This window comes from Puntigrus tetrazona, chromosome 2, assembly GCF_018831695.1.
Source record: "Puntigrus tetrazona isolate hp1 chromosome 2, ASM1883169v1, whole genome shotgun sequence".
Lineage (NCBI taxonomy): Eukaryota > Metazoa > Chordata > Actinopteri > Cypriniformes > Cyprinidae > Puntigrus > Puntigrus tetrazona.
Genome location: NC_056700.1, coordinates 6,854,919 through 6,880,752, shown reverse-complemented (window position 1 = coordinate 6,880,752; position 25,834 = coordinate 6,854,919). Strand labels below are relative to the sequence as shown.

At 36.2% G+C, this 25,834-nt stretch overlaps 1 protein-coding gene across 5 annotated transcripts; it reads right to left on the bottom strand.

The window, feature by feature from the left end:
• Nucleotides 1-1,103: 1,103 nt before the first annotated feature.
• On the bottom strand, nucleotides 1,104-24,509 carry bpnt2 (3'(2'), 5'-bisphosphate nucleotidase 2). Of its 5 annotated transcripts, none has more exons than XM_043260277.1 (7): nucleotides 23,386-24,509; nucleotides 15,378-15,537; nucleotides 15,082-15,177; nucleotides 8,943-9,104; nucleotides 8,336-8,447; nucleotides 5,005-5,120; nucleotides 1,104-2,369 (listed from the first exon to the last, which is right to left on the bottom strand). In XM_043260277.1, exons 1-7 carry the CDS (start codon nucleotides 23,722-23,724, stop codon nucleotides 2,101-2,103), a joined length of 1,254 nt encoding a protein of 417 aa, XP_043116212.1. In that variant the 5' UTR covers nucleotides 23,725-24,509; the 3' UTR covers nucleotides 1,104-2,100. The 5 variants fall into 5 exon arrangements, with proteins under 5 accessions (XP_043116212.1, XP_043116223.1, XP_043116231.1 ...); XM_043260288.1 differs by having other exon boundaries at nucleotides 8,336-8,414; nucleotides 23,386-24,499; XM_043260303.1 differs by lacking the exon at nucleotides 5,005-5,120 and having other exon boundaries at nucleotides 2,230-2,369; nucleotides 23,386-24,502.
• Nucleotides 24,510-25,834: the final 1,325 nt, after the last annotated feature.

Genomic DNA, 25,834 nt, shown 5'->3' with positions numbered 1-25,834 from the left:
TCTGGCTACAGAATCGCACCTTGTTGTGTTTTGTCACTTTTCTTATATACTCAGACCAGACAAAGAGATCCCAAATGTAATTGTAAAAACCTTTTGGTGTTTAGGTTCCCGTGCTCCAGGGTGTTGTTTACTCTCCTTTTGAAGTCCTTTTGTTCCTTTGAATATAGGTTTTGATTCACCTCCTAACACTGCCTACCCGTCTTCTGCCCAAAAGACTTGGTTTAAAGTTCATTAAGAATAGGGCATTATATACCATGTGTCTTGTAAACCTCACTTTCATGTTTGGTCTCGTTTGAAAGGACTCAGTACAATTGGTAAATTGATCTCGATTTCACAGAAATCACTTATATTATGAAAAATATTAAAAACTTTGTAGAACTATGTTCTGTGGAGGGTCTCTGAAAATGTTCCAGCCAGGTGTGACCCTGGAGCATGGCCACTAAACTGGGCTAGCATGCTATTACTTAGGGAACACATAAAAAAATACTCTTTTTGAGTCTATTGAGGAAATGACTACATTAAAGTAAGCATTCTACAGGGTAGCCGCTAAGACCTGGACTAGCCGAGATGTGTCGTGAGTCTGTTCTGGCCAAACAGGTCTCTAAGCGACCCAGAATTCTAACAAACAATAAATGAAAACTAGGAAGTATTACACTTAATTAATGATCCAAATTTAATCACAACTAGAGGGATCAGCAGTTACATTTAAATATAACTAAAATCACGAAAAATTGGAGTCAGATAAAATTATGTAAGGTGTCAGAAATAAAATTGGAAAAGCAAAACATTATTAAATATAAGATTTTTCAAAAGCGCTAGGCCCTCTGGATTGTTCTTCAGCAAAGGGGGGACCCTTACAATTTAAATGTAATCAAAGCACATTAAAATAAAACACCTACATATATATTGAGATTTAAGCTTTTGTTTTTCATTTTCATGTTAAAGTTTGTCATTTTGTTGTTATATTTTAGCAAGTCTACATCAAGTTTTATTTCAGTTAATGTTCATTATAATTTCATATAATTTACATTTTATAAAGTTTTAGATTTAATAACCGTTTTCACAGCTGTTGTATGTTAAAAAACAAAAAAAGATTCACTCCATAAAATCCATAATTTTTATTTATGCAAGGGAAAAAAGGCAGGATGAAGACAATCAATGCTAAGCCAAATTACATGCTTCAAATCTCAGACAAGATCTGTAAAATGGTACATGCACATTTCTCCCCATTCTCCATATTAATGTTTTTATTCTTTTTCCTTTTTCTTTTCATGCGCACAATGTTTTTGTTAAAAGGGATACAGTACCATGGCTACAGTATTTGTGGGGACTCAAGAAACAATCATAGCAAGGGTATGAAAACCCATACAAAAATACTTTTTTTTTTAATCAATCACAGTGAAAAGCTCTACAACGGATGTAAATGAGTCAGCCAGTGATGTGGATCTACTCTAACTGCAATTAAATTTTCTATCCAACTTTTATTAAAAACAAAATAAAACTTTTATCTTAACATACTGTATTATGTTTTTTTTTTTTTATTTACACTTGGTGCACGGTCTAATCACAATGTAAATCAGGTATCAGTGTATAAACTTTACAAATTGAGATCTGATACACAAAACTGAAAACACACCACCAAAGAGGAGCAGTGTACACAATTATGAATTAAAGAAGTAGTGCTATGCACAATGTTATATTCAAGTTATCTCTGGATTCACAGTTAAATCTTCACCCAAAACCATTTAAACCTATTATATACCGACTATTTTTTGATACAACAAAGAAACAGGAAATGAGATAAAGCTTCACCCCAGAGACTCATTATTAAAATAAAAGTGACCTCATGAACTGACACTGAACTTTTATTTTTTCATTTAAACATTCTTTAAATGTGTCACAAAATACATAGCTAATGACCTGTACAACCCAAAGGCACACTTCATTTCTTTATAACTTGTAACAGGTTTTAAATTCACTCATATTAAATTGATTGATGTTGGATCAGTCACCTAGTGTCAAAGAAAATCTTTATTTCTACACAACTTTGTAGTACCAAAGACAATAAGCGTGTTATAGACAGGACCAGGGAATGATTTATTATTGTCTGTTCTCCTCCCAAGGTGAAAGTCTTTTCACCAATGCCTTGTGGTCAGTTTTAATGCTTGCCAGTAGACCGCCCTTGTTTCCCTCTGTCCCAGAGTAATTAATCTGCTCTCCTTTGAGAGTTGTCATTTCACCACCAAGAGACCTCAAGATGGCATCACCTGCACAGATATCCCATTTTTTGATGTACGTCACATGGATGTAAATATCAGCTGTCTCTTGTTCTTCATCAGTGGGGTCTAGAAGAGCTAGTACCTTATAACCTTTGGAGGAAAAAAAAAAAAAAAAAGATTTCAGTTGTATTTCCCTGCAAAATATTTATAATATTATTTGAGTAATATACTATTTGAGTTACACCAAGTTAGGTTGAAGTATATTAACTATGTAAATGTAAAACATTTAAACAAGTCATATGAAATAATAATTGACAAACTATTTTAAAGTTCACCGTTTGCAACAAGCATGTACAATTAATTTAAATGTCTTAAAATAGCACTTAATAGTGTATAACTACCAACCAACCAAGAAATACATGAAATGTTCTGTAGCATATATATTAATATCAGAAAAAAAGTATGGCGATTCATTGTTATTTATATTGCAACAACAAAAATACTGTTCACATGAGTACACTCCAAAGAGTCAAATGTTTGGGGTTTACTTTTGAAGTCTCATACTCTGCAAGGTTGTGATGATGTATTCAAAAATGCAGTAAAACGGCAATAATATGAAATATTTTTACAATTGTAAATAAATGTTTATATTTGCAGTATATTTCAAAATGTAACATGTTCATGTTGATGGCAAAGCTGAATTTTCAGAAACCGTTACTTCAGTCTTCAGTGTCACACGATCCTTAAAAAAATAAATTAATAAAAAATATTATATGCTGATTTGCAACAAAAAAGCAATTCTTATTTCCAATCGTAAAAAAAAACAGTTGATTGATCTGTATTTTTGTGAAAAGAATTGGTAAATTTAATTTCAAATATGTTATACACATTTTTTTTTTTCCAAAGACTGCTATGTATGCAATAAGTACAAGAGGCTGTGCTGTATCCTGAATCAATCATGGCTGAAGGGTGTTGTTAGTGATTTATTTACGTTTATTGTTGTTGTTGTTGTTTTATTTTTTGTAAATGTCTTTACTGTCTCTTTAGTTCAATCTTACGGACCTCAAACATTTGAATAACAGTGTACAGTTTTTCTCAACTGCTTTGGCAAAAAAAAAAAAAAAAAAAAGTCAGATTTTTGTTATATGTCACTGGTCAAAAAGTTTGTGCCATCTACATTCCACCAGCAAAATCCCCTTACCATGATGAGGAATATCTAAACAAGAGAGATCAGTTGTTTCCAGGCCCTGGGACACATGCTGCTGTGTGGAGACTTTAACGCAAGAACTGGATCTGAACATGATAAAATAGATCCAAAGGGCAATCAACCTGTCTTTGGCCAAGTCTCACAAAAAACCTCTCTGCAAGAAACAACCTGGACCAAACTATAAATAAAAACGGTACAGAACTAGTGCACCTCTGCCGAGCTTCAGGCCTGTACATACTTAATGGCAGGAGGTTTACGTGTTGTTCAGGTCTTGGAGCTAGTGTAGTTCACTAAGCCATCACTAACATGGAGCCCTCCTCCTTCAGTGCATTCACTGTCATACAAAAAACTCTTTCTGACCATAACACAAACATACCCTAAACCTATAAAATGTACCAAATTCAACCAGGATACAGATAGGCTTAAGACAGCACAAACAAATTTATCCAAGCCCTCAATTGTAAAGAAATATAAAATCTAATCACTGCACTTATTAACAAAACATTTGAAACAATTAAGGACAGTGTTAATTTGCCATAAATTAAATAAATTTTATATATAAAAAAGCAACTTGTAAATCTGAGTAAAATATATCAAAAGATGAAAAATGGTTTGACTCAGACTATAAAACAAACAACTTTAAAATTATTATAAAAAAAAATATGTATGTATATACTGTATGTATTATTAAAATAGTTATTAAATTTAAAACATAAAGAGCCAAACAACGCTGACATAAGAACTGAACACTATTTAAAAATAAAATGATATGAAGACACAATAAGAGCAAAAAAGATACACCATCTGACCAAAAGTTTAGATGAAATAGAGCATTCAATAAATCATAATCGGGGATATGTGGAATAATCTGAGTACAACAATGCCACAAGACCTGCCAATACAAAATGAAAAAATTTTGGACAAAGCATTTCGAAAATATATATACAGAAATACCTGCAAAACAACTTGTTTATTCTGATCAGATCAAAGAAAGTCTCAAAACTTATGAAAACACAATTAAATCCCACTTGACTTGACAACACTTGAAAGTTTATGAAGAAACTCAAAAGCCAAAAATGTAAAAAATCTTGTGATCCTGACAACATTCTTGGTGAGATGCTGAAATCCAGCACACCTGAGCTTCAGACAGCTGTGCTCAAATTATAAAACTGTACTTAGTTTAGGCTGTTTTTCTGACATCTGGAGCCAAGGAGTTATCACCCTGATTCAGAAAAGCGGAGACAAATTGGACCCTAATAATTTCAGAGGCATTTGTGTGAACAGTAATCTGGGGAACTTCCTTAACGAACAGTGTCCTAAATCCTAGTGAGATTGGCCTTCTTCTTTATTACAGAACTACTGACCACATTTTCACCTACATGAATAATAAATAATAAATAAACACATAAAACACATTTAAAAAAATATTTAAATGCTTTGTTGATTTTAAAAAAGCATTTGATTCTATTTGGCACAACGGATATGTAACAAACTGTTACAAAGTGGTGTAGGGGGTAAAGTTATTAAATCAGTGTATTTAAACAACAAATGTGCAAAATTAATTGGCAATAAACATACAGATTTCTTCATCCAGAACAGTATGGCAGGGCTGTAGTCCGAGTCCAACACTCTTCAACATGTACATTAATGAACTAGCGGTGCAGCTGGAACAGTCTACAGTTCCTGGACTCTCTCTACAAGACAAAAACATCAAGCTTTTGTTATATGCAGATGATCTAGTGCTGCTGTCATCCACTCCACAGACACCTAGAAACTACAACTTTATCAAACTATAAAAACAAAGTATAAACCAGAAAAATATCTCCAGAGTGTCAGAGACAAATCCTGACCAAGTAGACAGTGATCACAGTCTAGCCATTGAAAGCAGCAGACACAAAAAGAGCTGGTTATCCAGAGAGCAAAGAGTGTGTTTTCACTTTGAAACAGGAGAGATTGAGACACACTTTCTCCTTCACTGCCACACATTCAAATCAAGGAGACCTATGCATAAAAAAAATTCACAAACATCATAAAGAACTTTATGCTACAGCAATGGCTAAAGAGGAACAAATGAATATGATACTAGAGAAGGAACAGACAGCAGCATTGGCTGCAAGATGTGTAAATGTGCCACAGCCTAAAAGACAGCAAGTGAATGAGTGTAATATGTCTGACCTCAGTGTGTCTCTTTCTGTCCACTACAGTGACTCTCAGTCTGTGTGTGTTTATACACGGTGGTAGGAAATGTACACATGTTCAAATTTCTAGCACTTTCACTATGTTCTTCCGTCAACTTAGACGAGCTGATACATACCTCTCGCCCACCTCAGTTTGTGCACTTAATTGATCTAGTGTGCTTGAGCCACTATGTTAGCATTTAGTCTTGCTCCATTCATTCCTTAGGATCCAAACAGGGATGGATTTAGAAGCCTCCAAACACGTTTTCCCTATTTAAAGCCGATTACATGGTGACACAAAATAAAATGTGGCAATTTTTTTAAACAGATGAAAAAAAAAAAAAAAAAAAAAAAAAAAAACTATAAAGTATGGTGAAAGAGCACTTTGCAGCACTTCAACCTTGGAGCAGTAATATCATCACTTTTGAAAACTCACGTTGGTTTTATTGATGGAAGAAGGAAGAGGGAGAGGGGTGTTTTCAGGAGTATTTCACAAAAAAAAAAAAATTTTTATATTTATATATATATATATATATATATATATATATATATATATATATATATATATATATATATACACACACACACACACACACACACACACACACACACACACACACAAAACCCCAAATTAGAAAAAGTTGGGACAGTATGAAAAATGCAATTAAAAAATCAAAAGTAGTGATTTTAAAATTTACTTTGACTTATATTTCATTGCAGACAACAGGAACACAAATTATTTAATGTTTTGTCTGGTAAACTTAATTTAATTTGGAAATATACATTCTTTCCTGTCATTCGGACCTGTAACACATTCTAAAAAAGGTTAGGACCGGAGCAATTTAGGGCTAGTAATCAGGTAAATTGGTTGAATAATGATGTGATTTGAATTGATCTCAACAAGTGTTTGTAATTATGATTTGGTACAAAAGCAGCACCCAAGAAAGGTCTAGTCCTTTAGGATCAAAGATAGACCGAGGATCACCAGTTTGCCAACAAATACGTGAGAAAATTATTGAAACCTTAAAAAAAATGTTCCTCAAAGAAAGATCATCATTCATCTATAAGCGACATCACCACATGGGCTCAGAACTACTTTGGCATACCTTTGTCAAGTACCACAATATGTAGTTACATCCACAAATGCCAGTTAAAACTGCACTGTGCCAAAAGGAAGCCCATTGTTAAGTGTCCAGAAGTGCTGTCGACTTCTTTGTCCTCGGAGGCATCTAGGATGGACCACCACACAATGGAAATGTGTACTGGGGTCAGATGAATCAGTATTTCAGGTATTATTTGGGAGAAATGGACACTGGACCAAAGAAGAAAAGGATCATCTAGACTGTTACCAGCAACAAGTCTATAAGTCAGGGTCTGTCATGGTATGGGGTGGTGTTAGAGTTCTTGGCAAAGGTAACTTGCCCTTCTGTGATGGCACCATTATTGCTGAAAAACACATAGAGATTTTGGAGCACAATATGCTGCCTTCAAAAAGACATCTTTTCCAGGGACATTCTACACACAAAGTTCTGGCTACGGAGGAAGAGGATATAGGTACTTGACTGGCCTGCCTGTAGTCCCAACCTGTCTCCAATAGAGAATGTGTAAAACAATAATAAAAATCATGAGGAACACATTAAATAATGTGCTGTTGTATTGTTTCCTATAAAAAATAAGTCAAAGTAAATTTAGAAATTACTATTTTTTTTTAAATTTCAGTTTTCCACACTGTCCCACCTTTTTCTGATTTAGCGTTGTATATACAGTATTTATATATTAGGGCTGGTAACCGATAAATTCTACTACACCTTTATTTTATTAATATAGCTCTTTTCTCAGGAGCTCTGTCAAAAACAGGTTGATTTTGGCCTGTCTAATTACTACTCATGAGCCTCTCTTGGCAGTGATGCACGACCAGGCCAATCAAATGTATCAGCGTCACAATTATGTCACAGAGCTAACTGGCTCTTTCAAAACACTGCAGATTCGGCTACAAAAGGTGCTTGAAATATCATCTTCTTGTGGTGTTGGGTGCCAGAATTAATGTTATAGAACCTCAAATTAGATAATATATGATCGTGATATATGATTAGATCAAATATGATCGTATCCCCAATGTTACTGCTTGACAAAAAACGCAGACAGCTGTGGTAAAACACTATAAAATGAGTGGACTGGACAGAAACGACAGTCAAAAATGCTTGAGTTTGCACACTTATCAGAAAAGGTTCAATAAAGTATTGATGTTTGTTATTATGGGCATGTCTCATGTCTTATTAAGTTTAAGTAAGTGTTATTGAATCTCAAGACTATGTCTTTTGTGAAATGTCTGTGTGCATGTGTGTAAAACAACAAACTGACGATTTATATATAATGAAGTGTTATATATCATTAGCTGCACTAGTGTCTAGTTGTAACATTGGCTGGAATAATAATGTAGCTGTAAAATTTGTTGCCTGATAAAACTGAAATGTATACAGTCAGGTCCATAAATATTGGGACATCAACATGATTCTAACATTTTTGGCTCTATACACCACCACAATGGATTTCAAATGAAACAAGATGCGCTTTAACGGCAGACTGTCTGCTTTAATTTAAGGGTATTTACACTTTGCATATGTGCCTCCCACTTGTTAAGGGACCAAAAGTAATGGGACAGAATAATGATCATTTATATCTAGATCGACACTGTGAGTTTATCTTTGCTATTCATGTGAGATGCGATTCACCTCATAGTAATAATCCTGTTAGATTGCCCATCCTTTTGAGTGTACAGTTCGGCTGATCTGGTATCATCTGTTAAATTCTCTGGGCGGGCAAAGCAGAGAAAGGAGAGGTAACCTTTCCCCATATGACGACATAAATTTCAGTGAGTACATATTTATAAAAAAAAAAAAACACACATTACAACCATTCCATGTCTGCTTTTTATGGAATTTTCAGATAGATTTTTATAAGTAAACAAATAATTTTGCATGTGATGGCTCACATAATGAAAGAACATGTAGAAGCTGAAGAGTGAAGAGTTTCTCTAATTTCCATTTCATAGAGAATGAACTCAGTTTTGATGAACAGGCCATGTGCATTTAGTTAGTTGTAGACAATTGCACTCATTTTAAATTTGCTTAAATAAGAAATTAAAATCTCATGTGCAAAACTAACATTATTTGACAAAAACGTGATTGTGAGAGAAAACTGCTTTATATATATATATATATATATATATATATATATATATATATATATATATATATATATATATATAAAAACATAAACATACATAATATTATTACATACACGCACACACACACATTAACGATTAACAGAATGCAGTACCTGCACCCCCTGCTGGTAGAACTTCTGTATTGTTGCCAAAGGCCACCTGAACAAAGCTCTTCACCTTGCCTGAGTGTGAGCGTGAAACAATCACCTTAGGAAAGTTTGTGTTGTAGGAAGCACGTGGTGCCACATTGGATCCCTCTCCAACAAAACCCCATGCTGAGGATGAGAACACATGTTTGAGAATCACAGTGTGAATTCAATAAAAGCACATTACAGCACAAGTAAAATGACCATTATTCCCTTTATAGATAATAGTGAACTATATAATTATAATTGTACTTAAAGACACAAGAAATACTGGTAACTGGCTAATCTCATATCATTAATGCACTTAATCATTACACATCGGCAATGTTAATCATTAAACACCTTGCAATTCCTGTCAAATAATTACATATTTTTTACATTTAATTTACAAAACGTGCAGAAAATTAATTATACTTAATACTTAATTTTTATTCATCTGAACGTCATGACACAAAATGCTATCTGGATCTAACACCTCATAATCTAATAACTGCACATAAACCACACAATGTAATGAGTATTAAATTATTATTGACAACATGTACACAATGTAATTATGAAGTAAATTTCTTAAAGTATAATAAATTATTACATTACAAGAAATGTATTACATTATAAACTGACCAAAATATTATTGAGATTCTTACTCATTCTTGCTGAGATTCATTTAAGCATTTATACAGAATAAAAGCTAAACTATATCTAAACTTTAGTGATGGGACATTGTTCCTCTTAGCAGCATGAAAAAAAAAAAAAACTGAGCCTGTAACTCATCTCAGTTCATCAGCTGAGTAGACATATTTTGATTATTACCTTTATTAATATAGCACTTAATATAACAATACATATTGTTCCAAAGCACTGAACAGTATCAAATTGGAAAACAGAGTGTCAGTAATGTATAATGACCAGCGTTGGGCATGTTAGTGTAAAGTAATTAGCTACTAGTTACTTCTCATGAATAGTAACGGAGTTACATTACTATGAAGTAACTAATTAAAAGTAACCATTGCATTACTCAAAAAAAAAAAAAAAAAAGTGCAATTTTCCAATAACTTTGATGCTTCCAATATTAAATGTTAATCAAATGGACACTAAATTGAATAAATTGTTAGTATTAACTTACATTAAAAAAGATTAATAAATTACTTAAATATATTTTTGAGTTTTAGTTGTGTTAATGCATTAACTAATGTCAACCAGAGACCTTGTTGTGAATTGCTGCAAGCACTTTTTATGATCTTGTTATGAAAATTATTTTAAATGATCTATACGCATTTTGTGAAATTATTATATAAAACTTTATTACCACTAAAATATATATTAACTTATTTTATGCATATGTTTTATTCTAACTAACTGAACTGAGCAGTACAGAGTCAAAGTGTAAATTAGACAGTTGTCCAGAGTTTGGCGATTGTAGCTAAAACTAACTGACACATTTCTGAGTTGGTGGCATTATAACTTTAACAGTCACATCTACGCTATCAGCATCATACATAAAAAAAAAAACCCATAAAGTCCATTGAAAAATCCCTTTGAAATTTAGCATCCCTATTGTCTTGAGATCATGTTCACCATTTTGGTGGCCATATTTTTTTTTAAGTCCCCAGAGGAAAATATCAAATTCCACAGCATGCACTTTTTTAAACAACCCTGAATAGCCAACTTCCTGTTGAGTGGAGCCAGAAAGTGAAATGCTATCAGGTGTTCCACACAATGAAATCTATGTGTGTACAGAGTTTCATATGAATAAGCGCAAGTATGTTTGAGCTAAACTGCAAGATTTGTGTTTTTTTCCAGGGGGCACTATACAGCCCTTGTGCGACGCTATTTGTGTGACACAAGGGTCTTCAGAATCTTTCATTTTGGACTTCAAATTGAATTTGAATTCTCAAACAGAGATATTTTCTGCTCCTTTGCACACAATTCAGTTGGAGTCTGAACTTGTACATGGAGGAGTTGAGAATTGCGTTAAGACCCTTAGTTACCAATGGAAAGTGTAGATATGATTTTGGGAAATAATTTGGCCAGAAACCAGGTGTGGCATGCTATTGTACCTCCTGTTGTGAAAACTATTCCAACTGTCTGCAGAAGCAGATAAAAGTGCACAAGATTACTCGAATGTCTTCGTTTCCTGTGCTGTAACTCAAGCAAGGAGTATCAAAAAAATGTTTAACTCAGAATGAGGAATTAGGAAAAACCCTTTGACCCATTAGTCAATTTGTCTTTTCTGCCTTTGTCGATTGATTGTCGAAAGATGTTGAGTTGGGGATCAGTATTTGCGATTGTTCAGTCTAATAACGAGATTGATCGAGCTTCCAGTTATTTCCTAAAAGGCGCCATTTTGATTTGTAAGTGGATACCTTGTAGAGATCGTGCTTTGGGTGAACCAACATTTCAGATCGTTATTCCAGAGAAATTGCATGATTTGGCAGTGGGTCCACTGAATCAGGCTAAAGTAGGTTCTACGTACATATTAACAGCAATATTTTAGACAACTCACTACCCTGCTGCTTATCCTTTTGTGAAAACATTTGTGAAAGTGTGTCTATTATCCTGAGAGCCAGGAAGCTCTCAAACGATTTCATCAAACGTTAAAGCAGTTATTGAGAGCATACTGCAACAAACTCAATAAGGATTGGTAAGAGGGACTTCCCATGATTAATGTTAGCAGCGTGTAAGGTGGTACAGGAGAGTTTGTGTTTTAGCCCTAACGATTTAGTGTTTGGTCACAAAATGAGAGGTCCACTGACACTTCTGATGAATGATGCTACTGAAGATGAAATGGCAGTAAATCTCTAAATCGGTTTGATTGTGTAACTTATTATTACTGTTATTGTTATTATCGTTGGTTTTTTAAGAGGGGAGGTGTTACGGTGTTTCTATATCTCTCCACTAGGTGTTGTTCCGGTTTTCCTCTTTCTTCAAAGTGAGAGCTTTGTACAGGTGTGGATTGTTACCTCTGACTGGAGTTTGGGGTTTAAAAGACAGAGGTTCAGAGCGCAAAGGGGCTGTGGCCGTTCATCATCTTCTCCAGTCCTGGATTGTTTTCTTTTCTTAATTTATACTCGTTTCTTTTGTATCACTTTGATATCTTGATTAAATGTTTATTTGTTGCGTTTAGTTTAGAGTGTGGCCTTCCCTTCCTTGTTTTAGCAAAGGAAAACCAGTCTCCTTTTGGCTTATGTCGAAATCCTCCATTTTTCTTTCAAATCCTTTGTTTTTTCCTAATTCGTGACCAGAATTTTTTTTGTTATTTCCGTGCATTTCACCACCAGGACTGCATCCACAGAGGAAGTGAAGAAAAAGTGTTTATTACATTTCAAATATAGATTTATCTTATAAAAAATATTTGCATGAATTTGACTTGTAGGACTCAAAGTTACAGCACCACTAAATGGAAGCAGGAAGTGCTTTACTTTTTAAAATGCTTTGAATGCACCATCTAATATTTTAACCCCGATTTGCTTAAAAACTTAATCAGAATAATGTCAAAACTGAGTCGATGCTACAAAGAGGTCCTAAATATGTAATATATATGTGTATATATATTATGTGTGTGTATATATATATATATATATATATATATATAACCTTTTCTCAGTCACAATCATAAACGCAAATGTTTGGAGTTTGCTAAGCGGTACTGGGGCTTCAACTGGGACCGTGTTCTTTGGTCAGATGAGACCAAGATAGAGCTTTTTGGCAACAAACACTCTAAGTGGGTATGGTGGAACACAAAAGATGAGTATGCAGAAAAGCACCTCATGCCCACTGTGAAGTATGGGGGAGGATTGGTGATGCTGTGGGGCTGTTTCTCTTCCAGAGGCCCTTGGAACCTTGTTAGGGTGCATGGCATCATGAATGCTTTGAAATACCAGGACATTTTAAATCAAAATCTGGTGGCCTCTGTCCGAAAGCTGAAGATGGGTCGTCACTGGGTCTTTCAGCAAGATAATGACCAAAAAAAGGGGGCCAAATCTACACAGAAATGGTTCACCACACACAGAATCAAGCTCCTCCCATGGCCATCTCAGTCCCCCGACCTCAACCCCATTGAAAACCTGGGGAGTGAGCTGAAGAGGAGAGTGCAGAGGAGAGGAGTCAGGTCATTGGATGACTTAGAGACATTGTGCAAAGAGGAATGGTCGAAGATCTCTCTTTCTGTGTTCTCTAATCTTGTGAAACATTATAGGAGAAGATTAGGTGCTGTTTTGTTGACAAAAGGGGGTTGTACAAAGTATTAAACATCAGGGGTGCTAATAATTGTGGCACCCATGATTTGATGCAAAAGAATTATTTCTTAATGTGGGATTTTTTTTCCACTGAATAAATGCACTTGAATTAAAGGTTGGAATTTCCTCTTTTTTCCATTGTGGTCCTATGTTATTTAGAACAAAACTGAATTTTAGAAGCTAAAGAACACATTTTAACCAGGGGTGCCAATAATTATGGAGGGCACTGTATATATACACACATATATATATACACACACACACACACACACACACACGTGTATATATATATATATATATATATATATATATATATATATATATATATATATATATTATTAGGCAAATGAGTATTTTGACCACATCATCCTCTTTATGCCTGTTGTCTTACTCCAAGCTGTATAGGCTCGAAAGCCTACTACCAATTAAGCATATTAGGTGATGTGCATCTCAGTAATGAGAAGGGGTGTGGTCTAATGACATCAACACCCTATATCAGGTGTGCATAATTATTAGGAAACTTCCTTTCCTTTGGCAAAATGCCACTTGCCACTTGCCACCAGTTTTGCCATATTTCAGAGCTGCAAGATCACTGGAGTGCCCAAAAGCACAACGTGTGCAATACTCAGAGACATGGCCAAGGTAAGAAAGGCTGAAAAACGACCACCACTGAACAAGACACACAAGCTGAAACATCAAGACTGGGCCAAGAAATATCTCAAGACTGATTTTTCTAAGGTTTTATGGACTGATGAAATGAGAGTGAATCTTGATGGGCCAGATATGGGCCCGTGGCTGGATCGGTAAAGGGCAGAGAGCTCCAGTCCGACTCAGACGCCAGCAAGGTGGAGGTGGAGTACTGGTTTGGGCTGGTATCATCAAAGATGAGCTTGTGGGGCCTTTTCGGGTTGAGGATGGAGTCAAGCTCAACTCCCAGTCCTACTGCCAGTTTCTGGAAGACACCTTCTTCAAGCAGTGGTACAGGAAGAAGTCTGCATCCTTCAAGAAAAACATGATTTTCATGCAGGACAATGCTCCATCACATAGTACCAAGTACTCCACAGCATGGCTGGCAAGAAAGGGTCTAAAAGAAGAAAAACTAATGACTTGGCCTCCTTGTTCACCTGATCTGAACCCCATAGAGAACCTGTGGTCCATCATGAAATGTGAGATTTACAAGGAGGGAAAACAGCACATCTCTCTGAACAGTGTCTGGGAGGCTGTGGTTGCTGCTGCACGCAATGTTGATGGTGAACAGATCAAAACACTGACAGAATCCATGGATGGCAGGCTTTTGAGTGTCCTTGCAAAGAAAGGTGGCTATATTGGTCACTGATTTGTTTTGGTTTTATTTTTAAATGTCAGAAATGTATATTTGTGAATGTTGAGATGTTACATTGGTTTCACTGGTGAAAATAAATAATTGAAATGGGTATATATTTGTTTTTTGTTAAGTTGACTAATACTTATGCACAGTAATAGCCACCTGCACACACAGATATCCTCCTAAATTGGCTAAAACTAAAAACAAACTAAAAACTACTTCCAAAAATATTCAGCTTTGATATTGAGTTTTTTGGTTTCATTGAGAACATGGTTGTTGTTCAATAATAAAATTAATCCTCAAAAATACCACTTGCCTAATAATTCTGCACTCCCTGTATATATATATATATATATATATTAAAGTGGGATACAGTAAGCTTAGGAAAAGATTTGGTGGTATGGCTAGGTTTAAGGGTGGGTTAAGGTGTAAGGTAGGGGTCAAAAGTGTAATTATAAATAACAATGTAATTCTAAGAACAAAAGTTGCTACACCACTTGCTAATCTTGTTTTGCATATATCTGTAAACCTTGAAATTACACACCTGTGTACCCAGTGAAGGGTTTGTGAATCACACCTATAACAGGATCCCCATCCACAGCCACACACACCATAGTGGTGACATACTTCTGGAGATTTTCTGTTGACAGAACAAACAGGATTTATAACCTGGTACAGCACCTCGGCATTGAAAAAACATAAAACTGTTCCTGCTACTATGACAGCAGAAATAATATTACAAAATATTTTTTTCAAGATAATATTTCTTCCTGCTTTTTTCCTTAAATACTTGTAGTAAAAATGGGAACTATTTTATATTACAAAAGAGTTGAACCAGACCTGTGTATTCCTGAGTGGCATCCAATGGATCAATCCAAACTGTGATCCTTTCTGCAGGAACCTCCTTCACCCCTGAGATCTTTCCCAGAATTTCTTCAGGGATAATGCGTGTCCAAACAGTAGCCTCACCCTCAGCATCAGCATGTTCTTCTGAGTTCACCTGCAAACAAAGCATTTATTTTTTTCAAGAGCAATTTTTGAAGGGGACACAAATAATACAGCCAAAATTTTAGCTATAGGTGTACACAGCAGGAGACCATGTTTCAAAAGTTCATCACGCGGTAATATTATAACTGAAGTATTATAAATTATTAACAAATACTGAATTATTTTGCATTCTCCACATTATATTTTAGGTTTTGTCTGGGACTGACAATATCTTTTATTTAAATATTCATCCCAGCAATGCCCACTGATCTGCCACTTAACATTATACTGAGTAAACCCCAACACATTCCTGAATCTACAATATTAGCCTAATATCAGTTTAAACACAGGCTTATCACCGTGTTAGTTAGGGTATTACACAAGCTAAACTTAGTAACCTTGTAACTGCTCGTAGAAAAATCCTTTTTTTTTTTTTTTTTTTTGTTATGACTAATTTATTAATGATCCAGCATCATCTGTATTAATAAGAAATAACCACTTCATCCAGTGACTAAAGTGAATAAAATAGCCTTAGAGCCTAAAGGCCCCGATATACAACACGAAAAAATCGAAATGAACAAAATCAGGTCAAAAAGTTGTTGATTTTGTTTTAACAGTTCAAATCAGCTCACTTTGTGGGGAGTTCGTTTTAGCTACTAAACATCTTTGAACTACCAATCGTGTTCTGAAACTGAACTGAAACTTTGACGCAGGTTTTTTTAATCCTGGTTGGTGTTTTCTCAATCAGCTGAGGTCAGGCAAGGGAGCAACATTAAGTCATGGCTGAGCTGCCACAGATATATCCACACCTCTATGATCGCTCGCGGAGAGACTTTAAAAGTGAAGCGAAAGCAATTAATTTCTGCAAAGTAATTATAACGAAGCTTGTGTCAATGACTCGGGTTATGCATATGCATATACAAGAAGATACAAGTTTTCCAAAGACATGAAAAGAATAAAGGTGGGGTGAAAAAAACTAAAATTTGGAAGCAGTTCCTCTGGTCAGAGGTGTCAGAGACTATGTTAGATTTCAAAGGATTACTCATCCCCAAAATGAAAATTTTAATTAATCACTTATCCTTTATGTTGTTCCAAACCCATAAAAGCTTTGTCCTCAGAACGCAATTTAACATATTTTGGACAAAAACTGGTAGGCTTGTAACTGTCCCTTTAACTGCCAAGTAAATTCCACTGTCAAGTTGCAGAAAAATATGAAAGACAACATCAGAATCATGCATCTGCCATCATTGGTTCAACTGTAATGTTGTGAAGCTAAAAGAATACCTATTGTATCGAAGTCAATAACGGCTTTATTTAACACCCGCACCATACGCCATTTGGGAGAATATAAACACAAGGATGCTCTGCAGAAGAACGTATGCAGTTTGCGTCGGATACTCTTCCAAATGACAGTATGGTGATGATATGGTGCTAAATTGTTCAATATAGTTGTTCATGTGATTTCCTTTTCATACAAAAAAGTATTCTCGTAGCTTCAGAACGTTATGGTTGAACCACTGATAGCAGATATTCTTTTGTGACCTTCACAGTGGTAATTACTCGGCAGTCAATGCGACAGTCACAAACATACCAGTTCTTTTTTTCTCTACTGATTTTGTACAGTTGGCCAGTGACAAACTTTGCTTTACTATTTTCATGGTAGGTTTATTATAACACCGAAAAAACAAAATAAAAAAACACATTTTAAAAAAGTTATAAACTGATTTGCATTTACTGATTTGTCAAATAAGTATTTGATCCTCTATCAATCAGCAAGATTTCTGGATTCCAGGTGTCTTTTATAGAGGTCACGAGGTGAGATTAGGAACACTATCTTAAAAGGGATTTCTCCTAATCTCAGTTTGTTACCAGTAGAAAGATCTCACCTCGTGGAGTTTCAATGAACATGAGAAAATTGAGGAATCAGCCCATAACTACATGGGAGGATCTTTTCAGTGATCTCAAAGCAGCTGGGACAATAGTCATCCAGAAAACATCTGGCAACACACTACACCATAAAGGACTGAAATCCTGCAGTGGCCGCAAGGTCCCACTGCTCAAGAAAGTCCATCTGAAGTTTGCTAACATCTGAATAATTTAAAGGAGAACTGGGTGACAGTGCTGTGGTCAGAGAAAACCAAAACCGAGCTTTGGGGTGTTTTTTATGCTAAGGGGACAGGACAACTGCAGTGCATTAAAGAGAATATGAATGGAGCCATGCACCATCTGGGCCAGGGTATTGATGTCAGGGTGTGGTTTAGCGTAAAGGAGCACTCGACAAGAATAAATAACTTAAACAGATTTAATCCTCTTCAAACAGACAAAATAATAACAAACAGGTAGGCAGGCAGACAGGCAGAACATAAACCACAAGTATAAACCTAGAGGATCGGACCAACATGAACTCAAACACACAGGACTTAAATATACAAGGTAAATGACTAAATTAACAAGAAACAGCTGAAGACAATGATACAATTAACAGGAATGGAAGGTAGAGCACTCAAAGCACATGACAAGACAAAAACGACAACAAAAGAGTCCAAAGACGTGACATATCGCCCCCTTCCCGGAAGGTGTGTCCTCACACCGAAAAAACAACTCAGACGGGAGCTTGGGAGGAGGTTCCAGTGGAGGATGGGCCCCCAGGAGGGGATAAGCAGTAGGAGTCCAGGGAGGTGCAGACGGAGGGAGGAGTCAGGGAGGAGACAGGAAAAGTCTGGAGCAGGAGGAGATCCAGAGCACAGCCATGATGGAGCCATTGTGGAGACGACGGAGGGAAGAGCCATGGAGGAGGAGAGGCCATCGACTCCATGGGGCCGACCGACGGTGGTGGAGCAGGTGGTGGAGGAAACTGAGGCGGAGGGGGAGAGCCGAAGAGCCAGGGTGACGCTGATGCGGAGACGGGGGACGAGAAGGACGTGGCGGAGCCAGAGCGACAGAGGACTGAGTTGGAGCCGGAGAGAAGGAGAGGAGGAGCCTGACAGAGCCGGAGGGATGAAGGGACAAGGAGAGGAATCCCGAGGCGACGGATGGTCGACGACAGACCAAGGTGGAGACAGAGGAACGATAGAGCTATACTATATATATACACTATTCTGTATATGCATGACGCACAAAACGCACAAAAACATTATAAAGCACCATAACGTTTTCATGCACTATATTTCAAGTGTTCTAAAGCTGTTCCATAGCTCAATGTGAAGTACTGATGAATATTTAAGTCATTAAATTCAAGTTCACATAAACTCTTCTCTCAGCTGCAGCTGTCTGTGCTCCATTAAGCATTCAAAGCTTTGTATGTGCATAAACAGTCTGTGTCGTATACTTTCGTATTATAATACTTTTCTGCACAACAAAGAATTACTAAGTCTTTCTTGTTCTGTTTTATCTACATGTTGCTGCCTTTATTACTGTGCCATACATTTAAAAGAAATGTCTTTTCATTTTATACTGTATACTTATTTATAAATGTAGCCTATAATTTTTTTCATTAATGTATTTCAGAACAATACAAAGAGCATTGTGTAACATTTTGCCAGATTTAGTCCTCCACTTTTATTTGTACATGAAAATGTCTCACTAGATTTCATAAAATAATTTTTGCACCCATGATTTTTCTAGAGTACCTTTTGCTGCAGAATTAACCACTTAATTAGTTTATGACAGTATTTTATATATTTTATAGATTCTGATTATATTTTTTTCATTTGTTATTTTTTATTAAAATTAAGTTTATATGTAGTCTATATGTAGTAGATTGTGTTTACATAAAAGAGTGATGATCAGGTCAACACAGAAGTAAAGAATTTCTACACCAATTTATAAAGCTGAGCTGGTTTTAGATTGATCAGAATCGCCAGATACTGTCACACGTGGACTCCTTTGTTGTTGTTTTTGTCTTGTGCCATGAGTTCGGTGTGACCTAATTTCAGTTTATTGTCTAATTGCCTTCAGCTTTGTCTCGATCATTAAGTATTTACTTTGTGTATTTAAGTCCAGTTTGTTTGAGTTCAGTTTGTCTGATCGTCGTTGTTTATATGTGTGGTTATTTTCTGTCTGCCTGCAACTACATTGTTTATTTTGTGTTTGGAAGATTGAAAGACTGATTTTGTTGTTATATTCTCATCTAGCGCTGCTTCTCTCACGCAAACCACACAGACAGAGTGATCGGACCTGTAAAAAAGTAAATAGCGGCATTTTCCCCTTTTGTTTTTTATTTTTGCCATGATTTCCCTGTAGACTGACCCTAATTTCCTCAATTCCTATACGACGGCTATACGAAGGACTTCCTCACCCTCACGAACTCGGACAGCTTCCTGTGCTCAATTCACTTCTGCGGACTCAACACCACTTCACAAGCGAAGCTGTCCGGGGTCGGCCCTCGAGAGAGCCTGGCCACTTATATCAAGTGGGTGTTGTGCCGTGCAATTCGTCGGTGACCGTTCTGCTTGAGGACAACGACATCAGCCCCACTTTGTATCCAGAGCCCAGCCTATCACTTCACCATGACACGGAGCCACAGCCTGTGCCCACCGCTGACGAGCCATTGCCAGAGAGAGCGACAGAGCCGTGGGGTGCCTTTGTCAGACCAGGTACATGAGCTGGAAAGAGAGCACGCCACGGTGGAGAATGCCTGTTACACTTCTTTCTAGTTTGAGCACCTTTTCCATGTTTTTCCCATCACCAGCTATGGCTGAACATGGTAGGTTGTTGTGTCTTTGTGACCTTTTTTCCATATTTATTTTATTAGGAATGCTGCACACATTTAGAAAAGGTCTTAAATTTGGGGACAGAAAGACAATAATTGCTATATGGATTAATATGAAGATTACATTTAAAATGGCTACAATTTCACTGAATACCTGAATGCTGCAGGCTTTGTGTCTAGCCATTACTGGGAATACCACTATATTTCTATAGTTTGAAAGTGAAACCTGAAGGCAGAGTACGAATTGAAGGAATAAGTCCTTCTGCTGGTTTTTAAATATGAACCAGTGGATCGACAAAAAGTTAATGCATTTTAAAAATCCAAACAATTAAGATACTAGATATAATTATTAATTATAATTGTTTAAATATAGTAATTAATGCTTTTGGTCTCTTTTCTTAAAAATTGTTTAAAGGCTAAATTTTTAAATTTAGATCTTAAAAAAGGTCTTTAAAGTTCTTAAATTTGTTGTTTAAAATCCAACATATATATAGTGGGTACGGAAAGTATTCAGACTTTATTTGAGTCCAGCTGTGTTTGATTATGCTGATTGGATTAGGAAAGCCACACACCTGTCTATATAAGACCTTACAGCTCACAGTGCATGTCAGAGCAAATGAGAGCATTGTGCCAAGGCACAGATCTGGTCAAGGTTACAAATTTTTTTTTGCTGCACTTAAGGTTCATTAGAGCGCAGTAGCCTCCATAATCCTTAAATGGAAGATGTTTGGGACGACTAGAACCCTTCCTAGAGCTGGCCATCCAGCCAAACTGAGCTATCAGGGGAGAAGAGTCTTGGTGAGAGAGGTAAAGAAGAACCCAAAAATCACTGTGGCTGATCTCCAGAAATGCATTCAGGAGATGGCTTTGTGGCACAGTGGAGGTTGCTATAAAAAATACCTGAAGAACTCCAAGATGGTGAGAAATAAAATTCTCTGGTCTGATGAGACCAAGATAGAACGTTTTGGCTTTAATTCTATGCGGTATATGTGGAGAAAACCAGGCACTGCTGCAGGGACAATAGAGGGAAAGATGAAGTACAGGGATGTCCTGGATGAAAACCTTCTCCAGAGTGCTCAGGACCTCAGATTGGGCTGAAGGTTCACCTTTCAACAAGACAATGACCTTAAACACACAGCTAAAATAATGAAGGTGTGGCTCCACAACAACTCTGTGACTGTTCTCGAATGGCCCAGCCAGAGCCCTGACTTAAACCTAATTGAGCATCTATGGCGTGTTGTGTGTACATTAATAAGGAAACTTTTAAACTGATTTTAGCTAATGGCTGCAATGTAAAAATCAAATGGGGATTCTGAATACTATATATACTGTGTGTGTGTGTGTGTGTGTGTGTGTGTGTGTATATATATATTTATTTATTTCCTTCAATAAAAAGGAAACTGAATAAGACAATGTAAAAAGTGTAAAGACGTGAATTAGTAATGTGACTTTAGATGTTGTTTAATGTATTCACATGTAATCGTGCCTTGGGTCTTTTAAGTGTGACATGAAACATCTCCTCAAATCAGCTCTTTCTGTGTCTGTAAAGGTGTGGGCTATTTATTATGGGAGGCCCTGACTTTTGTTTAACCTGGGATATAATGTCATCTCTGAAGACAGAAGTTAGTTAAGGTTCGGAAGAGGTTACTGGACAAATGTAATCGTATTTAATTTTGTATATAATATTAGTTGATGTGCTCAGATTATTTTTATTTATTAAACAACAGATAAAAAGATGTTTTTATAATACTGACTAAACATCCATATGGATAATTGCTATGCCATTTACACTATTCTATGTCATGTGTGCTGGGTGATCATCATATTGAATTGGAGGATAGAATAATGTCAGGGCAATGTTAGAATAATGCTAAAGTAATGTTTGAGAACATTCCCCTAATGTTCTTCTAACGTTATTTTAAATGTTATTCTAACTTTAGGAAAATTTTAGGGGAACATTAGAAACATTCTATTTCTGTGAAGAAAACTTCCCTGGCTAACCACAATGGAACCTTAAAAAAAATAACCTTCTGGGAACCAAGAATAGTTATTAGGGTACTGGGCATATGCATACTTCTATTTTCTATTTATTTTCTGAGCAAACAATATAGCATAAAAACCTATAAAATTCATTAACCCGCAGCATCAGCATCATGATCAGCATCCAAAGACACGTATCAGGCATAAAATGTACTTAAATTAAGCTGATTATCCTGTTGAGTAACAAAACAATAATATTCTGGAAGTTTTGGTGACGCCACAAAATTATTCACACAGAAATCGGAAACCGGAAGTTTTCATGCATTTCCTATACCTATTTTCACACTCAGGAATTTAATTAAGGTCTGATTGTAGTTTCTAATGATAGAAAATAAGTTTCTGATTCGACTGATATGAGATTCAGCAAGTGTAAACTCAAGAGATGATTGAAATCAGTATTCAGGAAGCAAACTATCTTATAACTATAGTTTTTTCCTCACAAAATAATAAAATGGAGTATAAAAAATTATTCATTTTAGAATTTATGATGTTAAAAAATTATATTAGAAAATTGTGTCTTGAGCCCACTGTCCACTATAACCTATTATTTACAGCAATACATTTTCATCATTTTTATGGCTATCACATTTTCCTTATCACATATATCTCTTGCCTAGATGCATCGTCTCAGGTGACGTGACTTTGCCCCATTCAGTTCACCCAACCACTAAACCCACGACACGCTTTAAAATCAAATGGACTTTGTCGCTGTTGGACATTGTTACTTCACACTTCACTTTTATCATTTTAATGTCATATAGTAGTATTTGTTTTATTTCTGTATTGACTATTTTATAGGAGAAATTTGGACACTTTGACGTCCTCTGAGCTCAAAGTAAGGGTTTATAAATTATCATTAAAAGTCAATTTCTCTACAAACAAAATTAATGCCATTTTAACTTTTGGAACCCCGTTGCACTAAACTAAGTTTTGCGCGTGCCTTTATTATTTATACTTAAATGTACATTACCCGTGCATGCCTATATTCACTAAAGTCAGTGTGTTTCAAGGCGATGGAACATTAAACGTTTACATTATTAAAATTACTAACCGCAGAATATGGTTACCATGGTAAAGCATACCCCATCCTCAAGCTCAGATCGCATGTACCTGTATGTAAGGGTAGGTGTTTTTGATCAAGTAGAACATCTTGCGGTGGGAGTTCAGATCACCCAGCGTGAGCTTTTCACTGGCCCCTTCTTTTGTTTTGCCTTTTGACTTCTCTTCTAGTGTGTTATCCTCTCGGATCCTCTTCACCTCCCGTCCGCCCTGCACCGCTGCCTCCATGGACAGAGCGAGCAGGTCTCTTAGATCCACAGTTCTTTTCTGTCTGAATAAGGCGATTCTACTGGATAAAACTCCCGCGTATAGGTGATAGATCACACCTACTCCCAGCAGGCAGAAAACGGCTATGCCGAGCGGGGACAGCCGAATGCCCATTGGAGCCATCACAAAGGCTGACGTGCGAGCAAAGCTGATGAATATGAGAACGGGTCAACAGCTAAGCTAGACGTGTTCCTCTTTGGTGATCATTTGCACGTAATTTCAACGCAAGTAAAACGCAAACGATTATTAAAACGTGCAAGCTAAATGAACGTAACTTATTTCCTTCACCGATCAAATCCAAATTAGTTCAATCGAAAGCTTTTCTGATTGATTTGTAGTATTTTTCCTAGTCTTAGTATTAATATCTACTTTCTCACAGTGACAGATCCATGGCTTTGACAGTGAGTAATACCGTATGCATTCCACGTCCACAGTTGTATGAGGCAAGGCCGAACTAACACTGTTTTTCTTCCAGGTCAAGAAGAAACAGAAAACCGTTTGAGCAGAGAGCGCCCTCTACTGCTTCAGCATCACAACATTCTGTTGAGATTTGCCCTGCATCTCAGTGTAAATGCGGAACCAGATTTCGACGTGTTCCTGCATCAACATCTTTGTTCACCCTGAAACAGCATTGTGATTAATCAGTCAGATTTAAACAATTTATAGTTTCTGTGAAGTTTATGCTTAAGATCAGTCTTTGGTGCTTGTACATCAGTGTCATTCATCTATCAATTCATTTGAATTTAGGCATTACTCATGGGTAAGGTTAAGTTTAGGTGTATAGTTATGGTCAAAATGTAATTTTGAATTAAAATGTTGGTTAACTGTTAACTGGTTAACAGGTTAACTGTCAGGCTAAGTCTTAGTTCATGCTTAACCAGAATACCATCAATACTTACCTGCTGGCAATTTGATTCAATTTTTTTTTATTTAACCACTATTAATAAATAAATAAGGAAATGTACTTTACTAATAAATGTAAGAAATTATAAAGGTACAAAAATATTAAGAAATGTAAAGAAAATATATGTTTAGTTGGTGAGTTTGGCTGATGAGTTTGGTAATTAATTAATTAAAAGTGTATAAATGGGAAGCTGAACTCTGTCCTGTCATTGATAAGGTGGTGGAATGAGGGAGCTGTTATCAAACTGTGTGCCTTTCTTTAAAAAGACTCCTCATATGTTCATCCTTGGTCACAGAGCAATTTGTATCATTAAACATGCCTTTTATGAAATAGATGTTTAAGTTCAAATAACTATAATAATATTTCTTGACTGTTAATGTTTCACAGGACACATTTTAAACCAAACAAAGAAATTTCCTAGATTTTCCAAATGTTATCGGTGTACTAGACTGCAGCCATGTGAATGTTAAGTGTCCGTCAGACTTTGTAAATAGTAAATCAGTACACAGCATCAATGTACAGGTACACTGAGATGAAATTGAAGGCTATATTCTAGCATTGATTGTTCTGCACTAAAGTGGGCACCAGTGTTCGGTTCATTGCAATTAATAATATCAACTAAAATGCAAATAGTATCTTTGTTTTTAAAAATGTATTTAATTACCACTTGTAGCACACTTGAGTAGGCTTGTATAAAAGATGGTTCCTGGATATTTTCCTTGTATGATACTCCAGCAAGGCCTCTAGCATTATGAAGGACCCCACCCACCCCTTTAACAACCTCTTTCAGTTCCTGCCATCACAGAGAAGATGTCAGAGTATCAAAGCTCGCTCTGTCAGGCTACTCAACAGCTTTTTTTCCCCAGGCTATAAGAGCTCTTAACTGTCCTCCCCTGCAACCATGAACACCCCCACCCCAATCATTTAATAGCTGTTGACAATTTTCCTTTGTGCAATTCTGAGTGTACTACTACAACCTGTAGTAACACGCGCATCCCACTATATGCACACTAGACACTTTGTGTAAACACTCTCTACTACAAAGACACAATGAGGTAATATATGTTTACTGAGCACTGCACTGCAAAATCATTTTGCACTATGTGCTGGTCCCCATTTTTTTATCTTACAATTTTATGTACAAATATATCTTCTGCAGACATTAACAAATAGTTCTATGTGTAACCAGTATGTAGGACCATGGTCCTGCGAGACACGACATCTCGTTTCACTATATGTCCACACACATAGCAGAATGGCAATAAAGCTTGACTTGACTTGAATCATAGAGGAGCAGGCACAGGAGGACCACGCCTCCAGATCCCGTCC